General features: G+C 38.2%; 1 protein-coding gene across 2 annotated transcripts in view; it reads left to right on the top strand.

Moving 5' to 3' along the window:
• ANKRD28 (ankyrin repeat domain 28) overlaps positions 1–14,282 on the top strand; it is a 130,873-nt gene extending 116,591 nt beyond the window's left edge. Inside the window, exons 22-28 of one of the 2 annotated variants that reach the window (XM_065630158.1) lie at positions 1,078–1,165; positions 1,262–1,345; positions 1,860–2,005; positions 2,179–2,261; positions 2,405–2,487; positions 4,766–4,857; positions 10,391–14,282. In XM_065630158.1, the coding sequence (XP_065486230.1) occupies positions 1,078–1,165; positions 1,262–1,345; positions 1,860–2,005; positions 2,179–2,261; positions 2,405–2,487; positions 4,766–4,857; positions 10,391–10,677 (863 nt within the window). In that variant the 3' untranslated portion in view covers positions 10,678–14,282. The remainder of the gene's footprint in view (positions 1–1,077; positions 1,166–1,261; positions 1,346–1,859; positions 2,006–2,178; positions 2,262–2,404; positions 2,488–4,765; positions 4,858–10,390) is intronic. The other variant, XM_065630157.1, reaches the window with a different exon arrangement.
• Positions 14,283–18,120: the final 3,838 nt, after the last annotated feature.

The raw sequence follows: 18,120 nt of genomic DNA, 5'->3' as shown, positions 1-18,120 counted from the left end.
AGGGAGTCTCGCGAGGAGCTATTTCAGATCAAAGGTCTTTTTAAGCTTCTCTCAAATCAACCTTGATAGGCACAAGAAGCTAAAGTACAGAAAAGTGATTCAATAAGAATTTGTGGTTTTTTTCTTCACTGATACTTTTCTTGGATTTGGGGGCGAGGGAGGCCTTAAAATGTAGGAAACTCATTCAGCTCCTTTGCTAAAGATTTTGGTGTGTGTGTTCCTTTCTCATAGAGTAGAGGTTCTCATTTATTTCACCTGTGAGTCACATGATAGAGAAAGATCAGGAAGGGTTTAGAGCTTCACTTTACCACTTAAAGTGAATATCTAAGTAGACTGTCTTCATAGCTGAAACAACTGGGTAATGCACTGATAATTTGAACTAGAATAATATCTCTTTATCGTGTTCATAAAACTAAACTGTACAGTTTGGTCTATTTTCAGAGTGACCACAGTGTCTGAATAAAACAGAACTGAAATATGCTCGATTTGTAGAATGAAAGTTTGACAGGACTTATGAAAATACAAATCTTCAGACAACAGTGAATGTCGAACTAAGGTTCTCCGCATATAGACATCGAAGATCAAACAAATAGTTAAAATTATTAGCTACCTGTACAGCAGCAGGATATAGAATTTTGAAAATAGTAGTATGATAGGTTGGACATGTTCTTTTCCATCTTTTATGACTATCAACTTGGTTTTTCTTTGGGTTTAGCAAGACAATGGAACAAAAATAACCCTCAAATGGTGGAGACGTCATGTAGACTAAGTGGTGAATTTACCATAAAGTTTGAAACATGGAGGTGTCAGGAACTAATTAAGTGTTCTGGATCTTCTTCAGACAGCATGAGATCCCTTCCAGGTTTCACAAAGTTTACAGTGTTAAATGTCAGTTTGATTTTCAATATTCTAAAAATGTCTTAGTTTCTTAAGGTAGCCCTATTGAATATAACCAGTGTGTTACTGAATCTTGCAAGTGAAATATTGATTTATCTAATTTAGATCCATATTTTTTGTTGTGATCCATAAACAGACCTTCTCCCCCTTTTTAATACCCAACTTTTACATTTGCTTTAGGTCATGACAGTTGTGTAGAGCTCCTCCTGGAACAGGAAGTTTTCCAGAAAATGGAAGGAAACTCTTTCAGTCCATTGCATTGTGCTGTGTAAGGAAGTGCAAAATTATTCTTCATAGATTTCATTGCTGTATTTTAAAAAAGATTTATAATTCTTTAAATAACAGCCTGTTTAATTCCTTGTAGGATAAATGACAATGAAGGTGCTGCGGAAATGTTAATTGATACACTAGGTGCGGGTATTGTAAATTCAACAGATTCGAAAGGAAGGTAAGAGTGTAAACACACAGTGGAAGAATATTTGTAGTATAATAGAGTGGCTTTGCTAAATTCCATAGTTATTTGGGGTTTTTGTATTTGCTAATTACATTAAATCTGCCTCCCCTGTTTTTATTCTTTTAAGATTTTTTTTCTGGGATAAAAGCAAATTTTAGATTTTTAAAAATCCTGTTCTGATTCAAGAAACTTGAATTGGCTTTTTATTATACAGGCAAGTTTGAGCATGTTTTAAATTGTATCACTCTGTGGGTAGTACTTTATGTGTATTTTATTTTGTCTGAATTAAATTGTATCTCTGTTATAAATGACACAGAGAAACACATTTGAGACCTGAAAGTGACTTTCTAAAGGCAGCAGTCACAGCTCCAGCAATACTGATTTCAAAGGGTCAGTGAGAGGGAGCGCCCGGGTCTTTTGTTTCTCCAGGGTCACAGTCAGCGTGTCCCTTTGAATAAAATAGAAAGTGTGGCTGAGCGTGGCCGTATTGTCTTTTGATCTGTTGCAGAACTCCTCTGCATGCAGCGGCTTTTACAGATCACGTTGAGTGTCTACAGCTCCTGCTCAGTCACAATGCTCAAGTAAATGCTGTAGATTCTTCTGGGAAAACGCCTTTAATGATGGCTGCAGAAAACGGACAGACAAATACAGTTGGTAAAGAGAAAGCTTTATGTATTTCTGCTCTTAAATACGTTAATCTTACTATGGGAAAGTTGCCTTATAGTCAACGTTCTTGTGGATCTATTTTGTCAAAATTATGTTTTCGTTTTGCACATTAAGACTTTAAGAAATACACTTTTAGTTAATACAAACCTTTCTTTCCCCAGAGGTGCTGGTTAGCAGTGCTAAAGCTGATCTGACTTTGCAAGACAGTTCTAAGAACACAGCACTCCACTTGGCTTGCAGCAAGGTGTGTGCGTACTCTGACTTAGTGGTGCTGAGCTTTGTGCTATCAAGCACTGTCTATAAATGTTAATTTGTTACTTTGAAAAAGCATTCAAAGCAATTTTTGAAGAGTGTTTGCTATATGACAGATGTTTGTTCTGTATTAAGGGTCATGAAACTAGTGCCTTGTTAATACTGGAGAAGATTACGGATAGAAACCTCATCAATGCCACCAATGCAGCCTTGCAAACGTATGTATCACCAGTGAGTGTGTTGTACATTTGGTGTGTTTCTGCTAAAACCAGTATCTTGCTCGTGAAGAGGAATATTTTTCAGCATTTTTTTTCCAAATGGGTTGAATTTTGATTGGATTGCTTAACAGGTATCGAGCTTAACAGACTCGAAGTGAAATGGCTTAAAGTTCTAGTTTTAGCAGAGTGAAAGGGATGATAAATAAATCTTAGAGTATTGTGATTCAGGGAATCTTGTGTGGAATTACTGCAATCCACTGAGATTACCTGTAAACCAATATTTTTCTGTTTTATAAATGACCTAATTTTTCAATTAAAATTCACTTCAGTTAACAAACTAAGCAAACTAAAACTTGCTCTTCAAAGCTAGCTAATAAAAAAACCTAGCTGAAGTATGCTTTTGTGCTTCAGCATGCTTTCTGTTAGGAAAAGATACCTATTGCTACTAGGATGAAGGACTATTTTCTATTAAATATTATGGAGAATATAGTATTCTTAATGCTTCCTGAAGATCTTCTCTTGAGTAGAATTAAGCCTATTTTGTTAGCCCAATCATAAGGAAAAACTGTGGTATGTCAAACGGGGGAATATATTTCAGGATGCGCTAATAAAATGACTTCTCTGCATGTTTGTCCTTTTGAAGAAAATATTTATGTGACAGGCAATATTTGACACCTGATACGTAGCTATGTACATGAATTGGTAGACTGCTTGAATAATGCTATCACTGACCATTTAGGGGAAAAAAAAACCAAACGTGGAACTTCTAAGCAAGTTGTGTATTTCTCTGGCCTTACATCAATTCTGGAATCTGTCATGCTCAAACTCCTGCGGTTCTTCCAACTGTTCTCAGAGATCTGCTTCAACTAAGGAGTTAAGATACTAAGAGTTCTTCCTCTGCTCTTGCTGCTCACCGTGGTGCACCTCAGGCAGCATGAAATAACCAGAAAGCAGGAAAGGGATTGGTTTTGCCACATTTCTGGCTCAAAGCAAGGGGTAACTTGGGAGGAGGAGAAACAGAAACGGGATGGGAACAGAAGTGGGAAAATACGCTACCACAGGCCCATCTAATTCCACCCACATGCCTTGGCTCATATAGTCTAACCGAGAGATATTATGGGGAAAAATAGGTACATATTCACACCTTCGTGAAATGTTTACATAAATTTCAAGATTTAATCAGTTGTTTAAAATATTACTGGTTTGGCAAATGTTTCTTAGTAACTAAACTGACTTTCTAAACAGCTTTTACCATAAACAATGTCCTACTTTGTGCCAAGATAAGCATTACAATTGTTGGCCTCTATTTTAGTTGCAGTACATTTTTCAGTATATCTGTGGTGTGCAGGCATTCTTGAATTTTAATACTTTAATATAAGCACCATAGATACAGCTTCTCCTAATTGTATCTTTTGCATTTTTGATCTCTTAAGTAAGGCACTTGTTTCCAAATCAAACTATAGTTCACAGTTAATTCAAATGATTTTAAGAATCTCAAAGTGAATGAAGAGCAACACAAAGCAGAAGGGAAGTAAGCTGATTATTCTGTTTCCTGCTGAGTGGTGGAAGGGTTTTATTTAAGCCAGTGCGAACCAATTTTGGAAAAACTGTTGCATTTGCAAAAGATAGAATATTTGAGGTAAAGCCACACTCTCCTTGATAGATCAAGTCACTGTAAAACAGGGTTACAGTTGATAGTTTGAGGTTTTGAAAAGTAATGTTTTTCTTGCTTCATGCATTATACTGTAAAATATTTTTTTCATTTCTAGTCACAGGGGAATATAGTGGTTTCTAAAAGGCAGATTGATGAAATGCTTCTGCATCTCCTATAAGCATTTACATGCAATAAAATAGCTACTATTCTGCAGTTTCTATGCTAGTTGTTATTGCCAGTGACATGGAATAACTCTCAGATGTGATGATATCTGTTACAGCAGTTCAGTGAAGGATTTATCAACAGTAAGGTACCAGATGTTTCTAAATTTTTAACGTGATAAAGTTCATAAGCAGGCGGGTCTCTTCTAGCAGCTACTTCCTCACTGTGTGGTACCATAAAAAGAAGAAAGAACGTGCACAATGGTTATTGTGCAGTTTCTTTGCAGTAAGAAAAGAGATTTGCTGGTTTTCCCATCCTAGTTATTATATCTACAGAATGTATATAATGTGTAAGTAACATACCAGTGTAAATACTTCAATAATCATTTAATTAGATGCAAGCTACTTATCTTACTTAATATCTTGTTCTAAGGTTTATATACCAATTTGTTTGTCTTCACAGACCTCTGCACGTTGCTGCTCGGAACGGACTAACAGTGGTTGTTCAAGAGCTTTTAGGGAAGGGAGCAAGCGTACTTGCTGTAGATGAAAATGGTAAGAACACATTTAACTTCGTTTCCCCATAAAGAACTCTGCTGTTAAACTCAGCTCACTGAAATGCAATGATCTTTCGGGAATTTCTTATGAGCCTTGCAGTAGGTTCCTGCATGGAAAAAAATGTGTTGGGTTGGTGATGGGGCATTTTAGCAAAGCAGCAGCAGTGTAAGAGGAGTGAAAACTTTCAGAACAATGCAGGTCACAGCACAGAAATGTTTGGTTTGCATTTGTAGTTTTATAATGTATACACTATAAATACACTAGCTCTGGCATACTGGAAACAGTCAAAAATTGTAATGATTAAAGTAAAATATAACTTCCAGCTGTTAAGATGGATCGAATTGCCATCCGTTTTGTTACGGTAGGTATGTTGGTGTTAGTTTTTTAAAAGCAAGTATGAATTACAAATCTCGGTTACTGGTCTCAAGCTTCTGGCTCTTTAGTTTTTTGGTGCATAGAAGTAAGAAAAAGTAACTGCTTTATCACAGAGAATAAATCCTATACCTTTCAGAACAAAAGAAAATTAGATCTGCTGACTTCCTATTTGCATATTTTCATGTAAGAGATCAGTGGTCCTCCGAAGCTGTGCTTTTAAGAGCATAAGAAATTCTGCTCTTGGGCCATATCCCAATATGTTTTTAAATGTAAGCAGTATCTGGAGTGTGTTGGAGGAAGGGGTTGGGGTTTTTTGCTTTTTCGTGATCTTTGTTTTTTCCAGAAGGGATGTGTCTAATTAATAGTTCTAATTATAATTCCAGTTTGGAATTGTTTTCCTCTCTTAATGTTTACTGTGACTTCGTATGTTTCTCAAATTAAACAGCTTAAAGTGACATGGGTGATTTAAAGATCATTCTTTTCCTAAAACAGGTTACAGGGGCAACTGCTAAATGAAACTCCCTAAAACGAAAAGATTGGAAAATGTACTTTTTAAATTTTTGTTTCTGGCAGCCTGGGGGTGTAACTGCAACATGTGAAACAACTTAATTCTGCTAATATTTTAAATTTTAAAGTAATCTGAGAGCTACCTAATCTAGTTCCTCGCTGTGGTTCTTCACTTTTATTTCTAATAGCAATTGCCTTGTTTATAAAATTTGAAGCAGCCTTGAGAATATTTATAATGAATTCTTCTTCTGTTGGATGAATGTGCCAGCATAAAGTACGGTACGTGCAAAGTGGTGAATACTTGGAGTTGTGAGAGAGCAAGGGAAATTTTCATGTGATTTATCAATCTATTGCACATGTCAGTGTAATTTTTTTCTTAATTCTTAGAAATATTAGTATGTCGGCAGTCTTGCTAAACCTGTTGCAAAAGTTTTCTTGATTTCCATAGTGTACCTTTTATATTAAATGGAAAAGCTGCTGGCAGTAGTCATAGCCAGGTTCTGCTTTAGGTCTACTTGTCTTGTCTCTGAAGAAAAAAATATTACATACATTTATTTAATTCTAATAAAGTAAAAATATAGGATAAACTCTGATTATTTTTGTTAATTAGGAAGGCTGAAGAGTATGATTCATGCACTTTGGAGGGTGAAAGCTATCTGTTTAGCAAAGCAGACTGAAGAAATAGGCGCTGGCATATTTTGCATCACAACACTGATATTCTCTTACTTTAGCACAGCTCAGATAAGTACAGTGATCAGCCACACAGGCTTGGCATTTCAGATAGAATTAGATTAGATTGGAGTTACTTTGAGTTAGTATTTGACATGGAAGCATGTCTTTCTATATGGAACATGTAACCAGCAGAACCTCAGCTGGTACGGAGTGGTAATCCCCTTATTGTCTTGGAAATTGTCCCTTTACAGAAAGGCCGCATTGATCTTTTTTAGAAGTAGTCTCTATTTCTATCCATATCTGTATACAAGTCCTTAATATTTCTCTGCTGCTATATCTGGGCTACAGAACCTACATCACTCCAATTTATAAATAATGTGTAAGATATTTAAAACTCTAGATTTGAAGTCATACTGCTTCTGTTATAGAGCATCTCTTGATGTGGTGAGATCACTTTTCCAAATGTTTAAGAACTAAAGTCTTTGGAAAACAATGTAATCCTCTTGGTTCTCAAAAGATTAAATGCAACCGAAACAGCAAATTAACTGTGGTATACTTGCCAAAATCAGTCATATTGAGGGTTCATTCTCAGTCCTGTATCAGTTCTCACTCAAATCTTTCAGTTCTATTCCCATGTTTCCACACCTGTTGTGATGAAACTTGGCCATCATCCAAATCTACAATAGTTCTCTTACATTATTTATGTAAGTTTACCTGTCTTAAAATAAATTGCTAGCTTTTTCTTTCATTTGACAGCATCTGAAATTTTAATTTTGGTCACTCAACCAACTTTTCAAGGTTTGGTTTTGTTTTTTTTCCCCAGTATTTAACTTACCAGGCTAGCTAAATTTCCTGGTACAGTCTGTCTTTTATTTGTTGCCTTAATATGCACCACAGTAGTGAGAGGAGGCATTATCTAACTCCAGGGACTGACATAGCGTGGAGGTTTCTCTTCTTTTCTAGATTATCATTACAGTGATCAGTGGCATTTCAAGCTTTTTAAATTTTTTTTTTTAAACAAGGGGTGGGAATTCTTTTTGTCTAGTTCTTTTCCAAGCCTTCTGTTACTCATATTTGAGTTTATATTGGAGATCTCCAGTTTTCTGGGAGGAATTTTTCATGTAAATGCTTATGAGATGACTCATGCCTCAGATGATTTTCTTCTCTTTCCCAAGTGTGCGACTTCATTCAGTTAATCTTGAGAACTGTCCTTGCACTGACCACATTAATAACCCTCTGATTTTCCTGTAGGCGCCTTCATGGAAACTTCCAGGCCCAGGGGAGGGAGCAGCTCTGCCTTTGGCATGGGGAGCCCTGGGCGCAAGTCCGTGTCCAGCACACAGGCTCAGTTTTCTGTTGTGCAAGGAAGCTGCTTCACCTCCCTCTGCTTCTGTTGCCCCATCTAGAAATGAAATAGTTTTTGTTTGGTTTGTTGTTGTTGTGTGCAGGCTTATGCAGATACAAGTACAGGTTATGGGGAACATTATGTGGGAACTGAGTAAGAGTATTTCAGTGGAGTCAGTACATTTACCAACATCTTCTTAAAAGAAAATTTAAAGTATTTAGACCTATTGTTACCCTGACATATGAATGATCACTTTGCAGTTAAGGGACATAAAAATAGAATTTGTTCTTATAATTGTAAAATAACATAAGCAAAAATAAAGCGGTGGAGGACACAGTTGTAACTGTCATGATGCAAACAGCTACTTCATCTTGCTATGTCTAAGGCAAGAATAAAACAGTGATATTTCATTCCTACTTATTAAAGCTGGGAGCTTAAGACCTACAATCAAATATTAGTATAAACAGTGGGTTTGGAGAACTTTTAACAGAAGCAAGTAATCTGTTTAATCTTTATGTTGGCCCCTTATTTTTTTTTTTTATAATGAACTGGGCTGCTTTGTTCGAGAAGGAACGTTAGTATGAGTATTCAAGATCTTAGCAGGATGCAGTCTTTAAAAAAGGAAGGGGGCTGGGGGGCACAGGGCACTGAAACAGCAGCTGGTGACTGCTTATTTTTCTTTGAGCTTTTATCAAATCATGTAAGTGAAAGAAATGGTGTTGAATATGGCCAGCTTGAATATATTTATTTTGTGTGTCATCTTACCTTCATACAATGTCCAGCAACTGTAGATATTAAATTGTGCACATTTAGGTATTGATTCTGAGCCTTCTGTCCTGCCTTGTGTGCCTGAAGTGCTGTCTTCATCCAAGCGTGGCAAGCTCTGGCCCTTCCTTCTGAATCCTCTCAAAATGTGTCTCTTCTGCAAACTGTCACTGTTAACTAACACCGAGCTGTTTAAGTGCTGTGACACCTTACTAACAATGAAAACATCTGCTGAGTTGCACTTCTGTACGGCCCTGTCGTGTGGTCAGCTGGTGCCTGTACTGTGTGTTTCCTTGGTCCTTGGTCTGTCCTGAGCAAACAATAGTTCAACTGCAAGATTGTCCCTCTGCTTGCTGTTTTCTGAAGTTCTGGCTACATTTTCCCTAATGCACCTACTTGTTTAAAACATCCGTGCAATTGTACAACGCAATAACTACTCCTGAGCTCTGTCCTAAAGCTTGACCTGGATCTGCTTCTACATTAAAGGTGATTCCTTGGTAGTTGAAACACTTGCTGGTAGAATGGGCATTGCCTTATATTCCATGTCTTCCTAAGGTCTGGACAGGAGTCTATTATGTGGTTTGCTTTAAAGCTGTAATATTACTTGTGTGCTTTTTACCTGGATGTTTTACGCCTTTGAGTTGTTGCGCTGCGAGATGATCTGGCCACCCACCAGACTGTGACTGTGACCGCTTCTGTGTGGAGCCGGGCAGAGAGAATGAACGTCCTTTGGTCTTGGCAGCAGAATTAGCTGTTGTCTGTGGCTGTACTTCTGTGACTGCCCTGCTTCCAGAGCTGCTGTTGTCACCACTGATGGCAGTGCCTCGATGGTGTAGAAATGCCCTGAGACCTGTGCCAAATCTGATCCTCAGGTGCCTTGTGGAGTGATTAAGCCTGAGACAGGAGCAACGTGTTTTTCTTGACATTTAATGAGTAGAGGCAAGTACATAGGAAGGGGGAAACTGCAAAAGGAGAAATGTTGGAGGATTATTAGAGCTGCTCAGAAGAGATTTCGCATCTATGCAACCTGACTGCCAATCATTCCACAGCCCAAGATGTCCTGCGTGTGGGGGCTGTCACAGCAGCGTGGCCTGGCAGGAGCTTGGCCAGACCAGCTGGGCAACCAAGAGGTGTAGTTTCTCTGTGCAAGTCCTTGCCTACTAATCCAGCTGGCATTTCCTCAGACTTCCAAGGATTTCTTAATTGATAACCCTCAAATAAAAGCTACATATTGCCTTTATAGTTTGTATTACTGTATATTGTAATAAGGTATGGGTTGGTTGAATTTGTATACTCTGCCTTTTCAATTAGCTGGCCCTGATGCTTTAGCCAGCTTGTTGTTGAGATAGGACAGTCTTATTAAAATAACTGTCTGTGATGAGCAGCTATCTGGAAGCTCCTGGATGAAGAAATACTTAACATGTTGAGCTGTAGTTTCTGCAGTGGCTTCCTAGTGAATACCTTCACCCACCGGTGTTGGCTTCAATTACTTGTCTCTCCTCAGACTTCCACACCATTTTCAAATCCAGGCTTTTCTTGCTGGCCTGGAGTGTCTGACTGTGCTTAACAAAACAATTACATCTTTGTTCCAAAGCCCACTAATTCTGGGTTGGTTTTGTAACACAAAGTTAAATACTAATTGATTGTGCATTTAATTTTATGTTGTGTGGTGTTTTGGGTTTCTTGGGGTTTTTGGTTTTGTTTGGGTTTTTTTTGGTTCATATGTTTCTGGGTTTTTGTGTTTTGTTTGTTTTTAAGAGTGCAGAACTAAGTGATTTTTGCAGCTGAAAGGCGACACGATCTCGGAAAAAATTTTACATTGCTTTTATTTTAAATGAAGGGTTTGTTTTTTTCTTGACTTCCCAGGTTACACACCAGCCTTGGCCTGCGCGCCCAACAAGGACGTGGCTGATTGCCTGGCTCTCATCCTGGCCACGATGATGCCTGTTTCGTCGAGCAGCACGTTACCTTCCCTGACGTTCAATGCCATTAATCATTACACCAATGCCTCAAAAACTGTCACCTTCGATTCCCTGCCAGTCATGAGGAGTGACCATAGCTCTTACTGTACTTTCAACAACATTGGCAGGGAAGATGGCTACCCCTATACAGAAGAAGACGAACTCAATGACTCAGATTCTGAGACCTATTAGCAGCTACATTTTGTAGGTCTGAAGAGTGAACCCTCACGCTGGAAGGTCAGACTTGTGCTTTTGGAAAAAAGCTGTCGGTGTTTGAATGCAAAGAGAGGACAGACCTTTGAGAAGATGTTTTTTACTGTGGTTGCATATAAAAAAAAATCTGTGAGACTCTAGGAAGATTTTTAAGAGCATATTTTGCAGAAGAAGCATAAATTCTTGAATAAGTACTTGGAATCCGTGGCAAAAAAAAATAAAATAAAATAAAGAATGTCAAAACTGTTTTATTTAACTTTATTCCACCATTCTGTTTCTGGTGCCGGGAGTAATTTCTGCAGACTGGGCACCCTACTTGATGTAAATGAACAACACTATTGTACAACACAAAGGATCCTAGATTTAAATATTATCAATAAAACTAGAACCATTTTGAAGGCAATAAATGAGTTTGGTACAGTAGGCATTGTTTGTGCTGCAAATTGCCAAAGGACCAAATAACTTAAAGATTTTTTTAATTAAATATCTTTTTGTGAAAACTGGAATAGGTTATTTGAGAAGTTGTTTTAACCAAACCTTAATTACTTCTGGAAAAGAAGCTTAGATTTGGTTTTAAATGTTGATTTTTTTTTTTTTAAATCATCTGAAAGCCTTCCGACACTATTAAATGTACCATGAAAGAAAGCAGATGTACTTTCAAGTTTTGTTTTCTTTTTCTTTTAGGAGAAATGAAAATGGACTTGTCATACTTTTATAATACTAAAATTAAACCAGCTAACAAGGTGAAGTCAGGGTGAAAAATGTACAGTGTAATAAACAAGGGAAGGGGTGGGAGATGTGGGAGGGAAGCAGTAATTGTTGCACAGTTTTAGATTTTTTAACTTTTGGGTTTTGGATTGAGATTTTTTTAATTTAAAAATACACAAGTAACTTGGAAACTATGAAACTGTATAAAAAATTGAAATGTCTTGATAACCCCATTGTGACTGAGAGTTCTTTTCAATAATTTGTCCACTTCCTTACATCATAAATTTGTATGTAAAATTGTGTATCCCTATCACTTTTTCTAAAAAAAAAAAACAACAAACCCTGGAGTTACAAGGGCGGGGAGGTGAATTTAAAAGTATATTTCCCTATTAGAAAAAAAAGTACAGTGTCTGGTCTGTGGGAAGAGCTGTGTGACTTTGTTGTGCTCCATTTAGAGAATAAACAGCAGAAACGGGTCCCTGTAATGTAGTTCAGACTTGCCCGAAGAATTATTTTTTTTTTATTTATAACAGACTACTATGGTTTTTTAATTGCCTGATGAATGAAAAACTGACATAAGTAAGCTGAAGTTTTGTCTGTTAAATATGAATATTTACTTTACTTGGCTCTGCTTTAATTATAACTTTTTGAGTGAATTTGTTTCTGTACATGCAAGGATTCCTTGCATGTCCTGGTAAAGTACAAATAAATTACTACAAGCTGATTCCAATTTCCTTTTTATCCTTTTTGTATTGTGAAACTGGAAATCTTTATGATATTATAAATTATCAGCTGGTTTTCTGAACAGTGTGGAAACACGGGACAATATTTTGATCTATTTGATAATTTTGTGGGGTTTTTTAAGAATTAATGAGCATGTACATAGAAATAGTGACTGCTTGAATACTGTATTTACCTGCACTCTTTCAGTACTTCAAGATTCCTGTATATTCTACGGAGTATAATAAAACCCAAATGTGAGTTCTCCTAATGAATAATGTATTTGTATCTACTAAGCATTAATGACAAAGTCGCTTTTGTTGAACTGTTGGGATTTACACAATCTACTTCACAAAGGCTCTGCCAGCATTTTAACTCTAAAGTGAAGGTGAGCTATTTAATTTTAAATGTTAAATTACTTCACTATTCCTTTAGCCTTCCTTTTAAGCATTACTTTCTTAACCGTTTGTGCCTGTGTTCGTTGTTCATATGTGCAGTATGTTCATCTGTCAGCAGAATTAGGTGACTTTGGGGATATTGTGATTTCTGTATTTTCTTCCCTCTGAATCTTTCAGCACGTGGGGCTGAGTGGGAGGCCAGACGTGCCTCAGCTGAGCGTGCAGGCAGCGCTCGAAAGATCCATATTGGCCTGTCTTGAGATTCACTGCATTTGTTTAAATACAAAGGATGAAGCAGCATGGACACATTTTTCCTCGTACGCTTGTGGAAAATCAGAATCAGAATGCCAGGTAGCGTGCCGGTTATTGAAAAGGTAACAATCGCGTATTGCTGTTAATGAAACTGTCCAGTTTTTGTTGCTTTAAAGGAACTGTGAAAAGATTGTATTAATGGGCCTTTACTATCTGTGCTATTATAACTTCTATTTGACTTCAAGACAACCCGTTCCCTCAGAGTTTGGTGTCCGCAGCCATTGGGCATTCATAGAAGAGGATGCTCTCATGTTCTTTGAAAAACAAGCAGGGCAAGAGAGACTGAGAACTATTGATGTCCACTGTGTGCCTGGGTGACAGAGGAGAAAACCCTCAGAAGGCCTTGGTTTGAAAGTTAAAGTTTTGGATATGGAAGACAGGCAAATGCAGAAGATAGTGCTGTTAAACGCCTTTGTTTCCATCTGTCAATCAGAAATCATGCCTCACTTGCATTTTATTACTACTCACCTCTTGAAGGAGAAAACTTTTTTTTTGATGGTATAAATTGCACTGGTTTTTTAAGTTGACTTCTGTGAACTTTTTAGAGCTAAAGATGTGGGTTTTATTACAAATTGTTAATTCCATTTAGGACTCCAGTCACATGATTTGTGTATCTCATCTGTCTCATCATTAGAATTTATTCAGTGAGCCTGTAGATTGCAATTTGCATGGTTTTGGTTGTTAAAAAAATTTTTTAAAAACACTGCTATGTGGCAGTATGGGCAGGACAGTAATTGTGCCTGTAAGGGATAATTTGGACTATTATTAGAATCTGGTCTTATTCCAAAAATGGAACATGATTAAAGAACATGCTACTGTGGTCAGAGACAACTTTCTTAATGCGAGGTCAAGGAAAAGAAGATTCCTTGTTTCTGTAAAGCAAATAATGCTTTCTGTGGAGGGTGGGAGGTTGTTATTATTTAAAAAAAAAAAAGACAAAAAGTGTTCATACTTCGGTGGTGGCCTGTTCATTTCCAGAAAAAACTGATATCGGAACCTCCATATTTCTAAAAGAAATCCTTCTCGTACAGATGAATAGGGCACAGTTATTGTTACAGCCTTCATCCCAACAATGAGCAGTGAGCCTTGGCTGGACTACTGAATCAATATGTTAGAATAAAGGAACTCCTCTTATCCTGAAAAAAACCTGAAATTAAATGGACTTCAGGAATGAGAAGAAACCAGCTCTGCTCAGCTTCATGTGTACTCGGATTGCTGGGATGTTTTATGGGTTTTTCAGTTCTTGGGATCAGTATTCTGCGGGAGAAAATGCCATGTTGGTATGAACCTTCCAGGCCAAGCTGTTACTTTTCGAGTGCAATGTGGCAGCATAAATGCCCGATGCTGTTAAAATGAAGAATCAATCTGTCTTCGCCCCTACCCTGAGTGACCCCACTGTAATAAAAAAGATTTGTCTTGTAATTTCTTAGGAAATCTTGACCTCTCTGTCTCCTGGTTTGTTTTACCTCTTATTACTCTTTATTGCTTCCTCACCTCTAGTTATCTCCAACGTTATTCCAAATATATGATTATCAGAGCTAGAAATACTCACTTTTTAAACTTGGCTATTAGTTGTGGTGGGTTTTTTTCTCATCGTATATTTTCTGGTTTAAAATTCTGACTTGTGTACCAGACTAAAGAATTAATAGAAGTTTGGTTATATAAAAAAATATTGAAAAATTAAGGACTTCGAAGTTTTGCTACACAAAGGGCACTAAAGATCCCAAGGCTGTTACCTAGGCTATGTGGAAGATCACTGAAAAGGAGCACAAGATAATGTTTATGGATTCTTCAGCCTAAAAAACTGAAACCTAAATATGAATAAAAAGGGTGTTTTCTGGAAACAGCAGTTCAGGAGGACGTGCTCCTTGGCTCAGTGTACACAGGGTGGGTGAGGGAGCTCTGTGGGCTTCCCTGGGGGCAGCAGGAGGACCCTCCTCATCTCCCACCCTTTGCCTGCTCTGTGGCTCTGCTGATGCTACATGGCCACTCACCTAAAGAAGTGCAGTTGTGTTTCTGGTTAGAAAGCCTTGATTCCTGATAACAATAATTCCTGATAATCCAGTCCTGGTTGGATCAGACTAATAACCTTAGAGAGGCGGGCCTTTATAATCTCTTAATAGGTAGTTTAAACTTCTAACACCACTCCTGTAGGCCTGGATTTAAACTCGGCAAAATCCATTTTAATATCAGGGAAAGCAGATATTTGAATTCTTGAAATTGGTCCAGCAAATTCATATAAATCTTTAAATCCAAGATTGGCTGGTAATTATTGCCTCTTGTGGTAATCTCTCAATGATTTGTGATGGTTTCCTTATAATCCTTTAATATGCTGCGAAAACTGATGGGACAGAATTCTTTCAAGTTAGGATTAAAACCCTTTTTTTTATAAATCTGTAGCTGTGACTCTAAATTGGGCAAGACAGTAATTTATAAAATACAGGTCTCCTTTATAGACTGAAACCTGAGATGTTAAATGTGAAGAGATGCAATATAGGCTTCTTTGTTAAGCTGATAGCATAGGGGGGTTTTATTTTTCTGGAGTCCTTTTCTCACTATAATATCTGTATGTTTTGAAGAACGTTAAGTGCAAAGGAACCACCATGCATTAATTTGAAATGGCAAAACAACTGGTCATTCTTAAGAAAATATTGTATTTATAATTATCTATAAGCCTTGTCACAAAAATCTCATTGTTTTATCCCTTAACAGGAGAAGCAAATGCCTGGCTGGATACTGTAAATGTCACTCAGGCTTCTGGTCTGATCCATGTGTCCTCACATGCCTATGGCAGGAAAATTGAAATGGCAACCTCAGAAAGAGTGGGTTTTTTTCAGTCGTTCAGTCATCTACAGCACAGGAAAATTGCAAGAGTGTTTTCGTTTCTTTTTCCTGAGGGGAAAATAGTTACAGATGTGATTAACATTTTCAAGGTGTGGGCTTTTTCCTGTCTTTACAACTAATCCTGCAACTGAACATACCTACAGGAAGAAGACAAAATGTCCCTGCTTGCAACTCCTTCCAGCCCAGTATCCCAGTCTCTTTAGCATCATTGTCTTCAAATAAAGCAGCATGTAAATTCTCCATCCTTCCCTGGTGCTGTCTATTATTTTACATTAGGATGAACTGAGTTCCCTCCAGTCCATGCTACATTTTAGCAATTTTCAAGCCAAGGTTGGGAGAGGAACCTTGCAGTATTTCACCATTTCACTGTAAACATAGTTGAACACTATAGAACCTAAAGAGCCTTTCAAGCTGTCTTAGTATCGCTAGCGTCACTAAATATTTAAAGAGGAGAAAAACACCTTACCTTCTGCTTTTCATTAAAATTGCAATAGAAGCAACCAGAAATTTTGCTATTCAGATTCACAACAAAACAAAACAAACCCCAGCTTTCAAGCCTTGTCAAATTACAGATGTGTGGTTTCTTATTGTACCTGGGAGTGACCTTAGTTCACAAAGCTTAAGACACCAAGGTCTCTTTTTTAATGTTGAAAGAATATATTAGATACCTTAAACAGTCTTAAAGCAAAATCTAAGGATTAGCATCCTATGCTGTGCTGTATTTCCTATCCATTGCCAAACTTTCTTGTTCAAGCTGTCTGCATAGTTTTCTTAAAAATCTTTCTCAGAATCTATTAACATCTTACTGAATTCAGCCTTTCTAATCTCTTCTACCATAAGTTAGTTTGATCTGCTGCGGGTACCGTTACTGATGGTCTCTGACTTCTGACCTGTGTTGTCTACACCCACTCTCTCAGTGGAAGGAGGAAGGAGAGTAGAGTGAACCTCTGAAGTACTTCCATTGCTGTTGACCATTAAAAACTTGACTGAGTGATCACTCCCACTTTGATCTGTGAGTATTTGGGGTTTTCAGAAATGGCATTTGTCACAACTTTTTTTTTAAACCTACACCGATGGAGGAGGAGGGGGTAATTCTTTCTAGCTACTGAAGCTGCTTGTGTGTCAGTAGTGGTGCTTAGGCATTGTTCGGGTCCTCTTTCTGTAGAAGTTCTGAAAATGTCATTTTCTTCAGCTGGCTCTTTTATTTGCTTTAGATGGAATGTCTGAAGCAGCCAAAGAGGGTAGTCGGTTTTTTGTGGTGGTCCTCTTGGGTTTTCTGTGATGCTGGGGTGTTTGTTAAATACTTGATTCTGCAAGACAGGTCACAGCCTGGGCAAGACTGTGCTGTGCCTCATGACGATGGTGTCCTTACTTCTGTGTTGACTGTGGGAGGCTCTTGAAGTTCAGTTGCTTCAGTCTGGTTCATTCCACCTGGAGAGATCTGCCTCAATGAGCTTACACCCACTTGTCCCTTGTGAAGATCTTTGTTCTGCACAGATTTTCCCAGCGTGTTACCAGTTCCTCAGCCTGTTCACATGCCTCACAGTAACTGAGCTCCAACGTCCTGTTTGCCAAATGTTCCTTTGGTTTGCTTTCTGGTGGTTTCTATCGCTGTAGAGTATCCTCACATCCACCTGGAAAACTCACTGGTCATATGAATCCCAAAGCAGCAGAACCCTCATGAAAAAATCCCCAACACCTCTGCCCCACATGCTGTTACCCCTACTTGGACAGACAGTTTCTATGGTTGTCTTCTCCTTCCCTGGGGCAGTGCCAAGGCCCTTTGAAGACATGACCCCCTGCTGTCTGTCTTAGACAGGACATTCCTTTGGTCTCGGTACAAATTTCCAAATCCTGATTTCATTTAAGTCAACAGACTGAGTGATTTAAAGCTGTTCTAGACATGTCGTACTTCCCGTATGATCCTTGTATTTGGTTTTGGTTGCAGTCACAGACAGAAACTGTTCCGGAAGCTTTAATAAAACCACTTGTATCCACTGGAGGGATATCAGATGATGGGCTGTGAGTTGGCCCGTGTGAACATCCGCCTTACTGACGGCTTCTCCCACCTCCTCAACAACAGGTACATAGCTGCACTCAGGCGCACACAGGTGGTTTTGGAGCTGTGCTGTGTTCTGCGGGGCAGCACTGAGGCTGCTGTTCCAAAACCTGCCCATCGGTGCTGGGCAGCATCATAGGTTACTGCCCGGTCACCCTGATTCAGAACAGATCCATCTCTTGTTCCTCAAAATCAAGATGGTGAGAGGAAGTTACTTATTGGTAGTTCTGCATGGTGCCTAGTACTGCCTGTTACAGTTTTTCCAGTGTCTCTTTACTAAAGGCTGTTTTTTGGGATGAAGAGAACAAGGCATGGGAACACAGTCTAATACTTACACCTGCTCTTATCAAGGAGGAGACAGAGCACCATGCCCCATGCAAA

This window comes from Caloenas nicobarica, chromosome 2, assembly GCF_036013445.1.
Source record: "Caloenas nicobarica isolate bCalNic1 chromosome 2, bCalNic1.hap1, whole genome shotgun sequence".
NCBI lineage: Eukaryota > Metazoa > Chordata > Aves > Columbiformes > Columbidae > Caloenas > Caloenas nicobarica.
The sequence above is the reverse complement of the archived record's forward strand: the minus strand, read 5'-3'. Positions and strand labels throughout refer to the sequence as shown.